The 20,858-nt window shown below is 45.0% G+C and overlaps 1 protein-coding gene and 1 non-coding gene across 3 annotated transcripts in view; one reads left to right on the forward strand and one right to left on the reverse strand.

Moving 5' to 3' along the window:
- The first annotated feature begins 531 nt into the window (after window positions 1-531).
- The window catches only part of Sh3bp5 (SH3 domain binding protein 5), a 72,704-nt gene continuing 52,377 nt past the window's right edge, over window positions 532-20,858 (forward strand). The window contains exons 1-2 of one of the 2 annotated variants that reach the window (XM_045136075.1): window positions 532-822; window positions 2,391-2,453. In XM_045136075.1, coding sequence (XP_044992010.1) covers window positions 673-822; window positions 2,391-2,453 — 213 coding nt within the window. In that variant the 5' untranslated portion in view covers window positions 532-672. The remainder of the gene's footprint in view (window positions 823-2,390; window positions 2,454-20,858) is intronic. The other variant, XM_004661251.2, reaches the window with a different exon arrangement.
- Window positions 7,912-8,016, reverse strand: LOC123455394. Its single transcript, XR_006633883.1, has one exon. It is a non-coding gene; the product is annotated as a U6 spliceosomal RNA (small nuclear RNA).

Below are 20,858 nucleotides of genomic sequence, written 5' to 3' on the forward strand. Positions count from 1 at the left end.
TTTTTTCTAACATATAGTTAGAATAAATTAGATCCTTTTTTGAGAAATCAAGTGTATGCCATTACCAAGGTTCATCAGAGGGGACAAGCGTGCTTTAGGTACAGGGGTTTGAGCGGATCTTGGCTCTGGGCACAGTTGCCCAGTATCAGTTTCTAAAGGTGGCTTAGCTGCGCGTGGTGGCGCACACCTTTAGTCCCAGCACTTGGGAGGCAGAGGTAGGAGGATTGCTGCGAGTTTGAGGCCACCCAGAGACTGCATCAGCTGGTCATGACCCAGAGCACGAGGCCTCCGCAGTGTAGCTGGTGAGACTTTTTTCGGCTGCTCAGTTATACCATCCTAGATATTTTTCAGGGAACCCCAGAGACTCTGGCTTTTTTTTGTGACGAAGCGCTGGGTAACCAAGACTGGTTTAGGGAATAGGCGGCCCCAGGGGCGGAGCAGGCACGACTGCGCTGCCCACCTCTGCCGACAGGGGGCGTCGGCGCCCACTTCCTCCGCGCTCACGGCGGGCAGCGGGCAGCGAGCGTGCGAGTGAGCGAGCGAGAGGCGCCTTCGGGGGGTGTCCGAGACCCGAACGTGGCCCGGCGCCGGCGAGGCAGCTTCAGCCGAACCTAACGCACTCCGAGACCCCCCCCCTCGGGTGAGCTCCGAAACCCCGAGCTGTGCAGTCGGATGGACGCGGCGCTGAAGCGGAGCCGAGCGGAGGAGCCGGCCGAGCTCCTGCCGCCTGCCCGGGACGTGGAGGAGGAAGAGGAGGGGGGGGAAGAAGAAGGGATGGAGCAGGGACTGGAGGAGGAGGAAGAGGTGGACCCCCGGATCCAGGTAAGACGTGCTGCGGAGGGGTGAGGCTACCGGATCCCGGAGTCCACGCGTGTATCCCCCACCCGTGTCCGCGGTCGCGGGGGGGCGGGGTGGAGGACCACTGAGGTCCGGGAGCGGGTGACAGACAGGGTCGGGACATCCCCAGTATCCTCTCGGTCCTCCCCGTTGGAGCGTCCGCGTGGCATCCCCGCAGAGCCTCGCTGGAACCCCCGGGGTCCCTGCGCAACAAAGGGAAGAGAGGGGCGGGGGCTCCGAGCGGTGTTGGGGTACCACTGGGCACGGGCTCGGCATCCTGCATCCCGGGCGCCAGCATCCTAGCCCGTCAGGCCTGCTGGGCCGGGGGCCGGGTGGGCGTCACCCGCCCCTCTGCAGCGTGGGATGGCAGCGGTGCCCTCACCTTGCTGGAGGTGTGCGGGGCCCCAGCTGTCCCTGCACTCATTGGCAGCACACCCACCTTGGCCTGAAACGGTTTAAAACATTTTTTCCCCCCATGGTGCTGAAGTCGGGTGTGAACAGCAGTGAGGGACAGCTGATGCGCAAAACTGACGCGTGCAGGAGGCCAAGCGAATTGGCCTGGCTTTCTGGGCCTCCATTTTTAAGAGACGATTAAAAAGCAGTTTCCAAGCCGAGTTCTAAGAGTGACAGCTTAACTTCTTCACCTTCCCAAGCACAAAACACTGCAAATTCCCTTCCCTGGCAAGCCTTTTTTTTTGTTTGTTTTTACCCTTTCTGTAAATCATTTAATATTGCTTCGAAATGTACCTTTGCAATTTCTGGAACCCTAATTGGTTTCATGTGCATAGATCAATTAAAAGCTCACTTTAACTCAGTGGTTGGGGATTAAATTAATTGTTTTGTCACATTAACTAGATATAGACCAGATAGGAAAAACGTTTGGGTTAGTAATTCTGTTAATTTTTAAAAAATCGGTTTTTACTGTGAGATCTTGTGTTCTTGGTATGAAATTCTGTTAGCAAATCCTTTGTTCAGAGTCGAGATGAGTTTAACTTCATGTTGGGCACTTCCTACAAAATGTTGGTTTGTAAATGACTTAGAATAGGATGAAAGCTAGTTTTTAAAAAATCTAGGCAAGATGAAAAATTGGAGAGAAAAAATATTTTTAAATTCTTTTAGGAAATAACCACTGAGGAATTACTAGAAGTCCGCCTTTGGTTTAACTGATTTCACCTGGTTTATATATACTTTTGGCCTGGTCTTGCTTGCTTATTTTTTCTTGGCAAAGTTCTTGCTGTAAAGCAAGTGTTTGTTGTTTTGATTGAAGTACTTAAGTGTTTGTAACAGGTGAGTCTACCTGAAGGCAAATACCTAGATGAAATATTTGACCTTCTATGGAGAGACAAATTTCTAGGACCTTCAGACGATAACAAAAGAACACTGTCAACAAAAAGGTTTCAGAAACCTTGCCGATTTTGTTTCCAGCAAAATCTGAACTGTTTTCCTTAAGAATGAACTGATTTTTCCTCCTGAAAATCTGTGCTTTTCAGGTCAAGGACTAAGTTGTAGTAGAAACAAAGGGCAGATCTTCAAATCTTTCTTTTCTTCACTAGGGAGAATTGGAGAAACTAAATCAATCCACGGATGACATCAACCGACGGGAGACGGAACTTGAGGTACAGAGCGCTGGGCTTTCCTTGGGTACCAACGTGGTGGTGTCAGTCACCTTTGACACCAGGCTGGTTAATTTTGTTTTAATAGCTTGAGAGTGACTGCAGGAGGCCCCTGCTTGGGTGTTGAGTAACAGCATGTGCCTGACAGAATAAAATACACTGAGGGGCCCAGGCTGTGGGTGGATGCATGTGGATCCAATTTCATGTGTTTTTCATTATGGAAGCTCAGTGGGGCCCAAACTAAGGACTGGGCAGAGCGTTTACACAACTCTTAAGCTCCAAATTTCATTGTCTGTGGAAAAGCAGAATGGACTGAGGAAGAATTAGCTGGACTCTTTAATGGAGAAAACTAACCTTACTCCTTTCAGTATTTTGGTATGGGCTTCTTTGCTTCATTCATGCTTGGAAAGAATCCTATTTCCTCAGCTTGGGCTAGATTTTTACTTTCCTGTCCTAACATTTAACTCCTCCTTTTACTTCTCTGCTCATATCTTTTTAATTTCTTTTTATTTAGTTATTTAAGAGAGAGAAAGAGGCAGAGAGAGTGTTTCTAAACCTAAAAAATATATATATTTATAGCCAGGCATGGTGGTGCACGCCTTTAATCCCAGCACTTGGGAGGCAGAGGTAGGAGGATTACCATGAGTTCAAAGACACTCTGAAAGTCCCAGGTGAATTCTAGGTGAGCCTGGGCTAAAGTGAGACCCTATCTTGAAGAACCAGAGCAAGATAGAAGAGAGACAGAGGATGGTGCACCTGGACTTCCAGGCACTGCAAATGAACTCCAGAGGCATGCACTACTTTGTGCATCTGACTTTACTTGGGTACTGGGGAATCCAACATTGGTTATTAGGCTTTGCAGGCAAGCGCCTTAACTGCTGAGCCACCTCTCCAGCCAGGATTCTAAGATTTCCAATGCATTAAGTGACAAAACCTCTACCACTGCTATGGGGCATTAACTGTTCATAGAGCCATTCAGTCTAGTATGGTAGGCATGTATTACATGGCTATTTAGGCGTATTGAAAGGTATTTTTGCCTATATATGTGTGTTTGGAATGTGTTTGTGTGTGTGTTTGTGCGTGGGTGTGCGTACTCGTGTGGATACCAGAGGTTGACATTCGTTGTCTTCCTCAGTCACTCTTCATTTTATTTTACTGAGGCAGGGTCTATTGCTTGAACTGAGTTTGCAGATTTGGATAGGCTAGCTAGCCCAGAGATCTGCCTCTCTGACTTCTGAGTACTAGGGTTAAAAGTAGGCCATCATGCCTACCCTAAGGGGGCTGGAGATCCGAACCTAACTCTAGTCCTGACCCTTGCACAATAAGTGGTTTTTTACTGAGCCATCTCTCCATGCCCCCCCCCCTACTTTTTAATTTAATCTTGTTTGTTTTTTTTGAGGTAGGGTTTCACTCTAGCTCAGGCTGACCTGGAACTCACTATGTAATCTCAGGGTGGCCTTGAACTCATGGTGATTCTCCTACCTCTTGCCTCCTGAGTGCTGGGATTAAAGGCATGTGCCACCACGCCTGGCTAAATTTTTATTTTATTTGCTTGAGCACATCATGTGTGTGTGTGTCTGTCTGTCTGCTATAGGCACATCAAGGCCTCTTTCCTTTACGAATAAATATCTGTCTGGTTTTACATAGGTGGCTGGGGAATTGAACCTGGGTCAGCGGGCTTTCCAAGCATTTGCTTTTAACTGCTGAGCCATTTCCCCAGCCCCCTTCTCTAACTTTTTAAAAAATATTTTATTTTATTTATTTATTCGACAGAGAAAGAGGGAGAGAGAGAATGGGCATGCCAGGGCCACCAGCCACTGCAGACAAACTCCAGACGCATGCGCCCCTTTGTCCTGGGGAATTGAATCTAGGTCCTTTGGCTTTGCAGGCAAATGCCTTAACCTTTTTTTTTTTGTCTTGTTGTGTTTTTGTTTTTGAGATAGGGTCTCACTCTAGCCCATGCTTAACCTGGAATTAACTATGTAGTCTCAAGGTGGCCTCAAACTCATGCCAATCCTCCTAGTGAGTGCTGCTGGATTAAAGACACGTGCCACCATGCCCGGCTTTAAAAAAAAAAAAAAAAAGTGTTTGGTTTGTTCACTTTTCCTGTGGTGGAGACAAAGGCCCAGTCCTCATGGGTGGAACAGACATCTGGAACAGCTGGCCAGGGATGGTGTAGCATACCTGTAAACACCAGCATTTGGAGGCAGAGGCAGGAGGATCAGGAATTCAAGGCTACATAACAAGTTTGAGACCAGCTTAGGTTTCATGAGACCTTGTCAAAAGGAAGGAAGGAACCCAGGTGTGGTGGCTCATCCCAGCACTCTGGAGGCAGAGGTAGGAGAATCACCATGAGTTCAAGGCTACCCTGAGACTAGATAGTGAATTCCAGGTCAGCCTGAGCTATAGTGAGACCCTACCTCAAAACACCAAGAAGAAAAGAAAAGAAAAAAAATGGAGGGAAGAAAATCAATCAGGGCTGGAGAGGTGGCTTAGCAATTAAGAGCTTTCCTGTGAAGCCTAAGGATCCTGGTTCGATTCCCCAGTACCCATGTAAGCCAGCTGCACAAGGTGGTGAATGCATCTGAAGTTTGTTTGCAGTGGCTGGAAGCCCTGTTGTGCCCATTCTCTCTCTCTTCCTCCTCCTCTCTCTGTCTCTCTCAAATACATAATGGTTTTTTTTGAGGCAAGCCCAACAGACTGCCTTTTTCTTATGCGAGGAGTGGAGGGAGAGAGAAATGATGCACCAGGGCCTCCAGCCACTGCAATAGAATTCTACACATGTGCAACCTTGCGTGCTTGTGTCACTGTGTGTCTGGCTTACATGGGACCTGGAGAGTTGAACATGAGTCAACTTAGGCTTCACAGGTAAGCGCCTTACTGCTAAACCATCTTTTTCAGCCCTCAAATAAATAATTAGAAATAAAAGATCGGGCTGGGCGTAGTGGCGCACGTCTTTAATTCCAGCACTCGGTAGGCAGACGTAGAGGATTGCTGTGACTTCAAGGCCACCCTGAGACTATATAGTGAATACCAGGTCAGCATGGGCTACAATGAAACCCTACCTCAAAATAAATAAATAAATAAGTAAATAAATAAACAATCAATCAATCAATCAATCAATCAGGGATAGTTGTGCAAAGCCAGTGCTGGGTTTCTGTGTCTCCATTTCCGAGACAATTAAGCCCAGGTCCTGTTTATTTCTTTTAGTTGCTTACTACATGTCAACTACTGTACTGGCTGATATACGAGACCATCCCCATACCTCAGCTCTCATGACACCCGCTCTCTAGAGGTGAATGAAGTTGGTTCATTCATTAAAGTCTTTTCAGTTCTGATTTCCGAATCTGTAAGTACATTTAGACATTGGTGTGTCACAGGAAGCTACTGGACAGGTATTTCTTGCTAGGCTCTGTCAAGCATTTGAAGTTCTGGTTGTGTGAGCTGGAGGATGTGTTCAGGGTGGGCCTTATCATTGTGTTATTATAACCAGGACTGACTCAGAGAAATACAACACAAGCCACAGAGAGCAATTAAAGACTCCCTGCTTTGTAGATACATTGAAACAGTACAGATGCAGTTCTGGGGTGAAGACTCAGCAGTTAAAAGTGCTTGCTTGCAAAATCTGCGGGCTTGGGTTCAATTCTCCAATTATCCATATGCACAAAGTGGCGCATGCATCTGGAGTTTGTTTGCAGTGGCCAGAGATGCTGGCGCGCCCAAACTGTCTCTGTCTCCCTCCCCCCTCATCTCTATCTCTGTCTCTCAGATAAGTACATTAAAATAAAGACTATGAAAAGAGACCTGTTTGCAGAATGAAACAAAGTGAGCATTGCTTTTTTTTCACTCAGCCAGGAATGCACTTGTGGAGCGACTGAGCTTTTCCCTGCTCTGTGCATGTCTGTGAACAAACTGGAAAGCACTTCAGTGTTGACCTTGGGCTTACGTATAAGTTTCAGCGAAGAGACAGAGCCTATATAGAATCTGCAAATAAATAGGACTGGCAGTACCTGCTCTCATGACTCCTGTCACACTTTCTGGTCCCCATCTTTTTATGCTTTGCTTTTTTTTTTTCCCAGGTAGGGTTTTCACTCTAGCCCAGGCTGACCTGGAATTCACTATGTAGTTTCAAGGTGGCCTCAAACTCACGTCAATCCTCCTCTGCCTCCCAAACTCTGGGATTAAAGGCGTGGTACCATGGCCTACCTTTAATGGGATGCTAGAGGTCCAAGAAAATTCTTGAACCCCAAACCCTAGGGTTTGATTTTAATCAAAGGATTGAATAAAAAAAAAAGACTGAAAAGGATAATTGTTAAATTGTTATATTTATTGAGGGAAGTAGAGCCAAGGAAAGGTACCCACACGGCTAGATTTCCTGAGTGGAGAGCCTGGGGGAAAAAGCATGGAAAGAAAGTTCAAGGAGTGCCTGTCATGTGGGGAGCTGGAGGGGATAAAGAATCCATATGGAGAGTAAGGGCTAGGGGGCCCAGTCAGGCCCAGTCCTCCCAGGCCCAGCTGAGGGAAAACCTTACCCACAGCTAGAAGTTCCCAAGTTTTCAGAGAGCCTGCCCTCTCATTGTAAAGATATTTATAACCTTTAAGTGGAGGTGGGCTGTCTTCTGGTTCAAGTGAACCAGAGAGCTAGCTGGTTCATTAGAGTGCGGGGCTGTTTTAGGAAAAGATTAGCCCTGGCATCAAGTTCCAGGGGCTGAACTTGACCAACCACAATGTTTAAATCCTATGAAAGACCTCCCTCCTAGGAGGGATCCTGGTTGTTTGTGGGAAAACAGGTCTAGGCAGGAAATAAGTCAGACCATTTTTGCTTTTCAGCAAGTGCAAACTTTTTTGTGCTTTTTACCTTCAGGGGTCCAGTCATCCTAACTTTACTCCCCTCTCATACCCTTTGCTTTAAAAAAAAATATATGTTGTTTCAAAATATTTATTTGAGAGAGAGAGAGAAGGAAGGAGAGAGAAGTGGCATGCCAGGGCCTCCTGTCACTGTAAATGAACTCCAGGTACATGAGCCACTTTATGTATCTGGTTTTATATGGACACTGAGGAATTAATCCCAGGCCATCAGGCTTTAGAAGCAAATGCCTTTAACTGTTGAGCCATCTCTTTAGCCCCAAAATATTTTTTATTATTTGCAAGTAGAGAGAGGTGGGGAGTTGTGAATGGATATCCCAGATCCTCTTACCATTGCAAATGGACTCCAGATGCATGTGCCCCTTGTGCATCTGGCTTTACATGGGTACTGAGGAATCAAACCCAGGTCTTCAGACTTAACAAGCAAGTGCCTTTAACTGCTAAGCCATCTGCAACACCCTCCCCTTTTTTTTCCCTTCAAGGTAGGGTCTCATTGTAGCCTAGGCTGTCCTTGAACTCATGATGATCCTCCTACGTCTGCCTCCCCAGTGCTATGATTAAAGATGTGCACTACCATGCCTGGATTGTTTTTTTTTTTAATATGGAATGCTTCACAAATTTGTGTGTCATCCTTGTGCAAGGGCCATGCTAATCTTCTCTGTATCATTCCAGTTTTAGTGTATGTGCTGGCAAAGTGAGCCTCCCCCCACCCTTTTTTAAAATATTTATTTATTTGAGAGAGAGAGAGAGAGAATGGGCATGCCAGGGCCTTCAGCCACTGTAAACAAATTTCAGACACATGTACCACTTTGTGTATCTGGCTTACGTGGGTCCTGGGGACTCAAACCTGGGTCCTTTGGCTTCATAGGCAAATGCCTTAACCACTAAGCCATCATTTCAGCCCTTCCCTTTTTTTTTTTTTTTTTTTTTTGTTGTTTTATTTTGTTTTTTTGAGGTAGGGTCTTACTCTGGCCCAGGCTGACCTGGAATTTATATAGTCTCAGGGTGGCTTTGAACTCTCAGCCATCCTCCTACCTCTGTCTCCCAAGTGCTGGGATTAGAGGTGTGAGCCACCACACCTGGCTTCCCTTCGTTTTTTGATGACCTCAAGTGTTTAGTCCCTCCATGCTCTGATTAAACTACTTTGATGAAAGATATCTGGCATGTTAATTTACTCATAGAACATGGCACAATCCTCTGTTAGCAGTTTGTGAGCCAAAATGCTGCTCCTAGATTTACCTGGAACATCCCATTCCTTGAGCTTTGTTTTGACTGATTACAAAGAGGCCTTTGCAGGCAAGTGCCTTAACTGCTCAGCCATCTCTCCAGCCCTCTGAGAGGCCTTTGGATGTAGCTCAGTGGTACAGGCTTGCTTAGCATGCCCAAGGCCCTGCATTTGATCCCTGACCCCACAAGAAAACAAAACAAAACAAAACAAAAAGTCAACTTATCTGGCAAAAGGGCCTCTGACCTTATTTAAACAGTGTTGGGTCCCCTTTGCACTCAGATTTTTATCAGACAAACTGTTGAGAGAGGGACCTTTACATAGAAAGGCCTTTGGCTGTACACTTGGGTTTTAAATTTTATTTTATTTAAAATATTTTTTATTTATTTGCAAGCAGAGAGAGAGAGAGATAGAACAGAGTCACTCCAGGACCTCTAGCTGCTACAAACAAACTCCAGACACAAAATGCGCCATTTTATGCATCTGGCTTATGTGGGTTCTGAGAATTTGAACCTAGGGCATTAGGCTTTGCAGGCAAGCACCTTATGCACTAAACTGTCTCTCCAGCCCTTAAAGATCAATTTTAGCCGGGCATGGTGGCACTTGGGAGGTAGAGGTAGGAGGATTGCCATGAGTTTGAAGTCATCTTGAGACTGTAGGTCAGCCTGGGCTACAGTGAGACCCTACTTTGAAAAATCAAAATAATAATAAAAATTTTATTTTATGGTAGTGCTGGGGAACCAACCTAGACCTTTGAATGCTCTAGGCAATCACTCTATCACTGAGCTAATCCCCAGCTCTGATGTCATAAATTAAGAAATAAAGACACTTTCCCACAGACACATTGCTGATCGTCTTCAGCTATTCACCAGGCATATACTGAGAACCCACTGTGTTCCAGAGACATTCCAGGGAGAAGGTGGTGGGTAGAACTAACAAGGCCTGCTCTCCCAAGGATTGCAAGGGGAGAGGAAGCAGCAGTGAGAGCTCCCTGTGATTTATGCAGAGGAGGAAAAGCCAGGATGGAATTAGGGCTATTGTTATTTCGGGACAAAGCAAGAGAGAAGGGACTCATGTTAAACATCATAGGCCTGGAGTTTGTTACTGGAGAGAGCAAGCATTGGAGCCACCATTTGGGAAGAATATTACAGCTGGGGGCGACGGCAAGAGCTAACGTGGGTCCAGCCTGGCTGAGGGCCAGCCAAGGGAACCAAACCTCTGCCCCTGAGACAGTGAGTGATGGACAGAGGAAGAGGAAGCCAGGCAGAAACAAATGAGTCATTGAGAAATAGCTCAGCCAGGTAAAGTAATAAATGGGCCTATGCTGATGTAATTTAAATATGCATATTTTATAGAGCTATCTTTTTTCAAATGCTTGTTAAAACATGACCTAAAATTTCAAAATCTAATCAGAATATTTTCAGCGTTCCATGCAGATATGTGTGTGTATTTTTATGTATGTATGTATGTGTGTATATATGTATGTATACACACACACATATACATGCATATGTGTATGTAGTGTGCATTATGTCTTTTTAACATTTGTTTGGTTCAAAGGTGGGTGGGCAGTTCTAGGCTATTCTGTGACATGGCTGAGGGGAAGGACACAGGGACTTCGTTGCTATTTCCACCTCTTCTGGCTTGAGTACGCAAACGCTGACTTTTCCTGCCTCCTCTTCCCCAGGGAGGCAAAAGCAGTTCAGTGTAAACCTATTTATCCCCTTTCCTCGCTGCTCAAGGAAAATGATTTCTTCTTCATTTTCTTTCTTTTCTTTTGTTTTTGTTTTTTTTTCGACATAGGGTCTCACTCTAGCTCAGGCTGACCTGGAATTCACTACGTAGTCTCAGGGTGTCCTCGAACTCACAGCAATCCTCCTACCTCTCTGCCTCCCGAGTGCTGGGATTGAAGGTGTGCACCACCACGCCCGGTGAGAATGATTCCTGAGCAGTCTTGCAAGGTGGTTTGAGGAAAGTCATTGGCATCCTCTCCTCCCAAACTTGTAGAAAACTTGCACACAGGACCTAATCTTTCCCTCCCTCCAGAATCCAGCAAACATTTTCTCTTAACAAAACAAAAAGCAGAAATGGAAATAACAGGCTTGTGTGGAGCTTGGGAACTCAGAGGTAGGAGGGGAAGGTGGGGGTGGATTTGAAAGCAGATGGGCCTCTCTCCCTAGTGAATTACCAGCGCAAGAGAAAAATACCTTTATTAAAGGCCATTGTTGTCACATCCCACCACTTCCTCTTTCCAGACCCTCTGTGCATGTACACGAGGGTAATGTGCACCAGGGGAAGGAAGGTGGGCCACTGAGAGTTCAGTTGTGTATTAAAGAACATTTGAAAGAAATGGTTGAGAGAAGTGGCAAGGTGGAAGGTAACTTCCTCTTTTTTTTTTTTTTTTCCAAGGTAGGGACCATAGCTCAGGTTGACCTGTAACACTCTATAACCCCAGGCTGACTTGGAATTCAAGGCTGGCCCCAAATTTACAGCAATTCTCCTACTTCTGCCTCCTGAGTGCTGGGAATAAAGGCATGTACCACCATACTCTGCCCAAGCAATTTTTTGTTGCTGTTGTTGTTTCTCGAAGTAGGGTCTCACTGTAGCTCAGGCTGACCTGTAATTCACTATGTAGTCTGAGGGTGGTCTCAAGCTCACGGTGATCCTCCTACATCTGCCTCCTGAGTGCTGGGATTAAAGGTGTGCGCCACTACGCCCGGCCCAAGTAATATTCCTTGAAGCTGGTACCAACTTCTCGTCCTGGTGGTAGTTGGACTGTGCTGGACAGGGCTCAACCTCTCTGTTCACAGATGAGATCTGATTGAAGTGAACATGGTCCCCAGTGGCTGTGGGGAGCAAACACCAAGCCCGCTCAGGGGGCAGTCCTATTTTGGGGCATAGGGACCGTAGTGTTTGACAGAGCATGAGACCCACGTCTGTTCTCATGGAGCTGCTATCTCCGGATGTAATAAGCATGCAGTTACAATGGAGAGGTGGGGAGAGTGCCAAGCCAGACCCAATGTCCTTGGAGGATGTTGAGGTTCTCTTGGGATGGGGGAACACCAGAGTTGAGGCCTGGAGAAATCGGACGTCTGAAGTAAATCTCCAGAGACATTGGAGTGCCTTATGGCGACTATTGGGATAAAAGGCATGTGCCACCACACACTGCCCAGAGGGGAGGGGAAGGCACTGTTTTGAGCTTAAACAGTAGAAACTATTTTCTCACTGATATGGAGGCTATGGTTTATTTGTTTGCAAGGAGAGAGACAGAGAAAAAATGAGAAAAAGATTGAGAATACATGGGTGTGTCAGGACCTCCTGCCACTGCAAATGAACTCTAGATGCTTACAACAATTTGTGCATCTGGTTTTATATGGGTACTAGAGAATCAAATCCTAATTGTTAGGCTGTTCAGGCAAGTGCCTTAACCACTGAGCCATCTCTCTAGCCCTGAAAGATCAGCCTTTTTTTTTTTTTTTTTTCAAGGTAGGGGTCTTATTCTAGTCCAGGCTGACCTGGAATTCACTATGTAGTCCCAGGGTGGCCTTGAATGCATGGCCTCAAACTCACAGCAATCCTCCTATCTCTGCCTCCTCAGTGCTGGGATTAAAGGCATGCGCCACCATGCCCGGCTAAGATCAGGGTTCTTATGAGAGCTCCCTTCCTGGCTAACAGATGGCTGTCCTCTTGTTGTGACCTCACGTGGGGAAGAAAGCAAGCAGCTGTCAAGCATTGCTACTTGTGTATACGCTCACTGTGTGTCAAGGTCCCATTTATATGGCTTCATTTAATCTTCTTTAAAGGCCCTATCTCCAAATACAAACCGGGGACTATTACTTCAAAATGGGCATTTTGGAAGCTGGGCATTGTGGCACATACATTTAATCTCAGCACTCAGGAGGCAAAGGTAAGAGAATCACAGTGAGTTCAAGGCTACCCTGAGACCACATAGTAAATTCCAGACCAGCCTGGGCTAGAGTGAGACCCTACCTCAAATAAACAAAAAACAAAAAAAGCGCCAGGTATGGCAGTCCATGCTTTAAATCCTAGCACTGGGAGGCTGACATTGGAGAAGCGCGGTGAATTCCAGGCCAGTCTGGGCTAAAGTGAAAGCCTCCTCCAAAAATTAAAAAAAAAATTTTAAAAAGAATATTCTTATTTTGGGCTGAAATTTATACAATGCTCACTGTCATGTAGAGTGGAATACATATGAAAATTCAGGATAATACTTTCTAATTGGGCATAAGTGGTTCATGTTTGTAATACCAGTTCTTGGAGGCTCAGGCAGGATTGCCACAAATTCAAGCCACCCTCAGCTACATAGTGAGTTCTAAGCCAGCATGGACTTAAGTATGATATCCTGTTTTTAAAAATACAGAAATCAAAACAAGAAACATTGGACTTGTCACGCATGGTGGCTACATTTAAAATCCCAATACTTGGGAGGCTGAGGTAGAAGGATCAGGGTTCAAAGCTAGTCTTGTCTATATAGTGAGTTCAAAGCTAGCCTGGGCTATGTGAGAACCTGTCTCAAAACAAAATCAAAACATTAGACGTTCCCTTTCAGTGTTTTTCATAGTTGGGCACAGCTGTGGCATTTCACTTCCTGTGTTTAGCTTACTGTGCTCTACAGAAGTATTGGTTCACAGCAGATTGGGGTAGAAAAAGATCTTTATGGGCTAGAGAGATGACTTAGTAGTTAATTTGTTTGCTCATGAAGCCTAAGGACCCAGGTTCAATTCTTCAGTATCCATGTAAGCACGGTGTGGCACAGGCATCTGGAGTTTGTTTGCAGTGGCTGGAGGCTCTGGCACACCCATTCTCTCTCTGTGTGTCTCTCTTTCTCATAAATAAATATATATGCTTTTTTGAGGTAGGGTCTCACTCTAGCCCAAGCTGACCTGGAATTTACTACGTAGTCTCAGGGAGGCCTTGAACTCACGGCAATCCTCTTACCTCTGCCTCCTAAGTGCTGGGATTAAAGTGTGTGGCACTTTGCCCAGCTCCTAGCTCCTTCCTTCCTTCTTTCCTTCCTTCTGTTTTCTTATTCTTTCTTTTTTTTAAATATATTTTATTTGTTTGAGAGAGAATAGACATGCTAGGGCCTCCAGCCATTGCGAACGAACTCCCAGATGCATGTGCCCCTTTGTGCATCTGGCTTATGTGGGTCCTGGAGAATTGACCTGGGATCTTTTGGCTTTGCAGGCAAATGCCTTAGCCACTAAGCCATCTCTTCAGCCCCTATTTTCTTTTATTTTTAAAGTTTTTTTTTTTAAATTTTTTTTTCATTTTATTTATTTGAGAGAAAGGAGAGAGAAAGAGGCAGATAGAGTATGGGCATGTCAGGGCCTCCAGCCACTGCAAACAAATTCCAGGTGCATGCACTCCTTTGTGTATCTGGCTTATGTGGGTCCTGGGGAGTTGAACCCAGGTTCTTTGGTTTTGTAGGCAAATACCTTAAGTGCGAAGCCATCTCTCCAGCTCTAATTTACTTGAGAGAGAGGGAAAGAACAGGCACGCCAGGGCTTTCTGCTGCTGCAAACGAACTCCAGATGCATGTGCCACCTTATGCATCTGGCCTATTTGGGTCCTAGGAAATCGAACCTGGTCCTTTGGCTTTGCAGGCAAGCTCCTTAACTCAGGCTGGCCTCGAACTCACAGCGATCCTCCTACCTATGCCTCCCAAGTGCTGGGATTAAAAACGTGCGCCACCATGCCTGGCTCTTTTTTTTTTTTTTTTTTTTTGAGGTAGGGTTTTGCTCTAGCCCAGGCTGACCTGAAATTCACTATGTAGTCTTATGTTGGTCTCGAAATCAGAATGATCCTCCTACCTCAGCCTGCCAAATGCTGGGATTTCAGCCAGCCACCAGCCATACCTCCTTTTTAAGTGTGTGAAGATTAGTGGACACAGATAGGTTCAAATCTTGCACAAAAGTTTCAAGTCTTACACAGACTAATTTACTTTCTTTCACCTCAATAGCAAAATGATAGCCTGGGCTCTTAGTTAAAGCATGGAAAAATGGTGGGCTGGAGAGAGGGCTTAGCAGTAAGGTACTTGCTGGTAAAGCCAAAGGACCCAGGTTTGATTCCTCAGGACCCATGTACAGCTAGATGCACAAGGTGGTGTATGCATCTGGAGTTTGTTTGCAGTGGCTAGAGGCCCTACTGTGCCATTCGCTCTCTGTCTCTCTCAAATAAATAAGTTAAATAAATAATACTTTTAAAAGAAAGTATTAATTACCTTAAAATTACCTTAAAAAGTGAATGTCTTACTTGAAATTGTGAAGAGATGTATGTGACTATTTCTGGTCCCATACTAGATAGGGTCTCTGGCTCTTGAAGTACAAGCCAGCTTTCTTACCATTCTATGACTGAATTCATAGGTTTATCCAAGGGAACTCCCAGCTGGCTCTGAGGTCTGCTATGTCTTTACCTCCATGACAGGCTATGGGGATTGACAAGTCATCACTGTCTCCATGGTTTAAGAATCTTCAAATCCCAAGTTGACAGAGAGTTCTGAGTTCTGGTCCCTGTGGACTGTAGCCTTTTAAAATTGAGCTGTTATTTTTCCTTCTCAGCATTTATTGTAGGGACTTTTAATGTAGTGGTGTGTGTTTTGGCTGGATGACTTAAACATCTATCTAACCTCAGCCGTTGGCAGGCATCCCGGTTGTCTCAGCCCTCTGCTCGGGACAATCTGCCCATCCCCACAAAGGTGATTCCAACAGGAAAGATGATACAGTTTTTTTTTTAAACACTTTATTAGCTGGGCGTGGTGGCACATGCCTTTAATCCCAGCACTCAGGAGGCAGAGGTAGATGGATCGCTGTGAGTTCGAGGCCACCCTGAGACTACATAGTTAATTCTAGGTCAGCCTGGACCAGAGTGAGACCCTACCTCGAAAAAACAAACACATACCCACTTTATTATTTATGTGCAAGGAGAGAGGAAAAATGAAAATATGGATGAATGAATGAATATATGGATGTACCAGGGCCTTTAGCCACTGAACTCCAGATGCATACATCACTTTGTGCATCTGGCTCTATGTGAAGACTAGGGAATTGAACCCAGGTCATGAGGTATTGCAGGCAAACACCTGTAACTCTGAGCCATCTCTCTAGCCCCACTTTTTTTTTTTTTTTTTTTTTTTCGAGGTAGGGTCTCACTTTAGCCCAGACTGACCTGGAATTCACTATGGAGAGTCGGGGTGGCCTCAAACTCACGGTGATCCTCCTACCTCTGCCTCCTGAGTGCTGGGATTAAAGGCATGCATCACCACACCTGGTTTATGGGTGTGTGTGTGTGTGTGTGTGTGTTTTGCAATGGATTTTTTTTTTTTGAAAAAAAAGATTTATTTTGGCTTACAGACTCAAGGGGAAGCTCCACAATAGCAGGGAAAATGATGGCATGAGCAGAGAGGGTGGACACCACCCCTGGCCCACATAAGGTAGACAATAGTAACAGGAGAGTGTGCCAAACACTGGCATGGGGAAACTGGCTATATAACCCATAAGCCTGCCCCCAACAATATACTGCCTCCAGGAGGCTTTAATTTCCAATTGTCATCAGATGAGGAACCTAGCATCTAGAACACCTAAGTTTATGGGGGACACCTGAATCAAACCACCACAAACTGGGAAAAAAGAAAGCATTTGCTATCTCACTTCAAGAAAGAAAATAAGGGCTGGAGAGAGAGTTTAGTGGTTAAGGTGTTTGCCTGCAAAGCCTAAGGACCCAGGTTGGATTCCTTAGTACTCATGGAAGCCAGATTTTTGCAATGGATTTTAACCAAAGGTATCACAGAAATTTGCAGAGCAGCTCTTGGAAAGCTTGGCAAATCAGCCCTTTCATTTTCTTAAAGGAAAATGGAAAAAAATTTTGTTCTATTCTTGTCTGAGTTTTCCCTTGCCATGTTTTGCTGGGTTATCTAAGAGACATTAGTGTTTTCACTGACTGAAATTAACTGCCAGGAGACAATGGAAGGGGAATATCCGCTGTTTATTATAACCACAGCCAAACCCACTTGAGTATAAATGATTTATTGTTGGCATCAGACTCAGCCAGAGCATGGGGTTTGCTTGCCTTCATCCACCTCCCCCACCTCTGTTTCCAGCAGGAAGAAGTACTCACAGCTTTGTTTTTGTTTGTTTTGTTTTAATATGTTTTATTTATTTATTTGATACAGAGAAAGAGGGAGAGAATAGACACACCAGAGCCTTCAGCCACTGCAACGAGCTCCAGAAACATGCGCCCCCTTGTGCATCTGGCTTATGTGGGTCCTGGAGAATTGAACCGGGATCCTTTGGCTTTGCAGGCAAGCGCCTTAACCGCTTAGCCATCCCTCCAGCCCCACAGCTTTGTTTTGGTAGTTTTTTTTTTTTTTTTTTTTTTGAGGTAGGGTCACACTCTAGCCCAGGCTGGCCTCACATTCACTATGTAGTCTCAGGTGGCCTTGAACTCAAAACCACCTTCCTACCTCTGCCTCCTGAGTGCTGGGATTAAAGGTACATGCGCCATGCCCGGCTTCGTTTTGCTAAATTTGAAGCACCCAGCCAGGTTGCATGTATCTTCCCTGAGTTGTGGCTTTTAGGGGAGATGAAATGTTGGTGGTGTCATTCCTCACTGCTCTGGTAACCATCTCACCCCAACCTTCCAAGCTGACAGCAGCCATCTGATTTGGCCCATGGCTTGTAAATCTGGGGGAGGTGGGGAGAAGGAGTGTTGAGGAGTATGTGGAGCCAGTTGTGGCGCACACCTTTAATCCCAGCACTGGGGAGGCAGAAGTAGAGGATCCCCGTGAGTTCAAGGCCAGCCTGAGACTACATAGTGAATTCCAGGTCAGCCTAGGTGCCAGAGTGAGGTAGGGTCTCACTCTAGCCCAGGCTGACCTGGAACTCACTATGTAGTCTCAGGTGGCCTCAAACTCACTTAAGGCTTGCAGTGTCCATTGTTGTTTATCTCCAGTGATGACTTCTCTCTCTCCCATGGAGGTGTATGCAGTGTAGCTTTTTCCAGCTTTCTGTCAGCCTGTTACAGGGAGGAGGTTTTAGCTCAGCTCCAGCTTGCTTTCTCAGTGACTTTGCAGCCTAAGCATATGGAGTCTTCAGCAATAGGATCTACCATCTATTCCCAGTGGGAAATCAAGAACCTTGGCAATGGCCTGTAATGTTTTGGGGGCATCAGGGACCTCCCTGACCAACTCACAGGAAGGTATCCCATCTTTGGCACTGAAATTTTTCTAGTAACTATCTATGGTTCTGGCTGTACCATTGTCCAAAAAAAAGTAGGTTTCTATACAGTTGATTCATACCCTCTTTAGTTTTTAAAAAATATTTATTTGAGAGAGAAAGAGGCAGACAGAGAAAGAAAGAATGGACATGCCAGAGCCTCGCCACCTTGTACATCTGGCTTATGTGGGTACTTGGGAATTAAACCTGGGTCCTCAGGCTCCACATGTAAACTGCATATCGATCGATTGATTTTTGTCTAAGCCTTGGAACCTCCAGAACAGTACTGTGTCATACTCCCTTGGTCTAGGCAGACACACCACAATTTAAATCCCTCCTGATGGGAGCCATGCCAAGGAGTTCTGGTGCATGTTTGAAAACTGCCATGCTCATGGTGGAGAGGGAGGCACAACTTATTTGTGGCCTGAAGCCATCTATATATTCCCTTTCCTACCTTCCTCTCATGGGCAGATTTCATAAACAGCTACATTTCATGATGTCCTGCCCAGGTGCTTTTTTAATGGTTAACCAGTCAGTGCAAGAAGAACTTTGATTATCATGCTCAGATAAGCCAGCCTGTGGACGAAAGAGCAGTTTTTTGTTGTTGTTGTTGTTTTAAAGTTATGGACATACTCAGTATGTAAACAGCACATGTTAGAACCATCCTTACCCTCATCCCTGTCCCCCCCCAAAGGACCCTCCTTGTTGGGGATGCCGGTTATTCTTATGGGGATTGTGGGTCATGCATCGAGGGGGCAGCCATCAGTTATGGAGAAGAGGCAATGTCTCTGTGCATAGTTTTTAGCAATGCTGCTGGTCATGGGAATTCTTTGCTGCTTTGCAGTATCTGGAAAAGTATGTGAGGCTAGAGAGATGGTTTAGCAGTTATAGGTGCTTGCTTGAAAAGCCTGATGGCCTGGGTTCAATTCCCCAGTACCTGCATAAAGCCAGATACACAAAGTGGCCCATACAGCCAGGCGAGATGACACATACCTTTAATCCCAACACTTAAGAGGAAGCAGAGGTAGGAGAATCTCTGTAAATTTGAGGCTAGCCTGAGACTCCATAGTGAATTCCAGGCCAGCCTAAGCTAGAGTGTGACCCTACCTTGAAAAACAAAAACAAAGTGGCATATGCATCTGGAGTTTGTTTGCAGAGTCAAGAGGCTCTGATTCACACCTTCACCCCCCTCCATAGGCATTTTATAAACATCACTTCATTTTAAGTTTTTTTTTTAAATATTTATTTATTTGAGAGAAAGAAAGAGGCAGAAAATGGAGAAAATGGGCATGCCAGGGCCTCTGGCCACTGCAAATGAACTTCAGACACATGTGCCACCTTGTATATCTGGTTTACATGGGTACTGGAGAATCAAACCTGTGTCCTTAGGCTTCACAGGCAAGCACCTTAACCACTAAGCCAACTCTCCAGCCCATTTCATCTAACTTTTAACAGCCCTGGCAAGATAGGTTTTGCATTTTGTATTTGAAAGAGGACACTAAATTCTAAAAAAGCTAAAAATTTTTAAAAAGTTTGCAAAAGGAATAAAATATTAAAAAAAACAACTATAGGCTTCCATGCCTATTGGGAGAAAGTAGTGGCACTTGAGGCCCAAGTAGCCAAGTCAGACCTTTCTTTCGAGGTTGGAGGGGGAGCCTTAAAATCCCACAGGCAACTAGATAATCGCATTTCCTTTCCCTGCTCCTGATTTGCTGGGTGCTCTGGAGAAATCAAATCCAGGCCCTGCATTTGTTTGCTAGAAATTGGATCTGTTTCCCCAACTGGAACTTGTTCAAGAAATTTCCACCTTAGTGCTATGAAGCTTGAAGTCAGGGGGGAAAAAAAAAAGCCTAGGAAAAGTGTACAAAGAAAAAAAAGTTTTTTTTCAAGGTAAGGTCTCACACTAGCCCAGGCTGACTTGGAATTCACTCTGTAGTCTCAGGATAGCCTCGAACTCATGGTGATCCTCCTTTCTCTGCCTCCCGAGTGCTGGGATTAAAGGCATGCACCATCATGCCCAGCTAAAAAATATTTATTTATTTATTTATTTATTTGCAAGGAGAGAGAATGAGGATGAAAATGAATAAGAGAAGGAATGGGTGTGCCAGGGTCTCTTGCCACTGCAAACCAACTCCAGATGCTTGTGCCACTTTGTGCATCTGGCTTTATGTGGGTGCTGGGGAATCAAACCCAGGCTGCCACGCTTTGCAAACAAACACTTTTAACTGCTGAACCATCTCTCTAGCCCACAGGAAAACTCTTTTAGGGGAGAGAATACAGAAACTAAACTTCATAGTGATGGTAGGAGGTCTGGAGTTTGGAGCTCAGAAAAGCTGGATTTTTTTTTAAATTAGTTATGGACATACTCAGGGTATAAACAGCTCATATTGGTATTGTCCTTACCCTCATCCCTGAGAGCTGGATTTAAATTCTTCCTCAGACTCTTAAGTTGTGCAATCTTGGAAGCATGGCCAGTATTTATTTTTAGCTTTTCTAGGATTTAGTGTCCTCCTCTTTCAAATGCAAAGGGCAATGCCTAGCCCACTAGGGCTGTTAAAGATTAAATGAAGTGATATTTGTAAAATGCCTGGCATGTAAGGTTCAACCATTGTTGGTCTTTTCTTTCCCATCCTTTATTATTCTTCTATGTGTACATAAAAATAAAATAGAATAATAAAATAAAAATAGGTGTGGGAGCACACACCTTGAATTCCCAGCACTTGGGAGGCAGAGAGGTAGGATCTCTGAGTTTGAGGCCAGCCTAAGACTACTGAGTGAATTCCAAGTTGGCCTGGCCTAACCTGGAACTTGAAAAAATTCAAAACACTAAAACTAATTAAAATAATAAGTAAAATAGCTATTTAGTGAAAACTTACACGATTTCACTATGTGCTGAGTGGTTTATATAGGTGATCATAACAGTCCACAAGGATGCCATTGAAATAGGCACTAAGGTTAAGTCAGTTCTCCCATGTCACAGAGCCAGTGGAGGTAGGTTTCAAAGCAAGCATCTGAGGCTGGAGTCCATGTGCTTAACAGCTTTTTTTTCTTTTCTTTTCTTTTCTTTTTTTTTTTTTTTTTTTTTGA

Source organism: Jaculus jaculus, chromosome 16 (assembly GCF_020740685.1).
Source record: "Jaculus jaculus isolate mJacJac1 chromosome 16, mJacJac1.mat.Y.cur, whole genome shotgun sequence".
NCBI lineage: Eukaryota > Metazoa > Chordata > Mammalia > Rodentia > Dipodidae > Jaculus > Jaculus jaculus.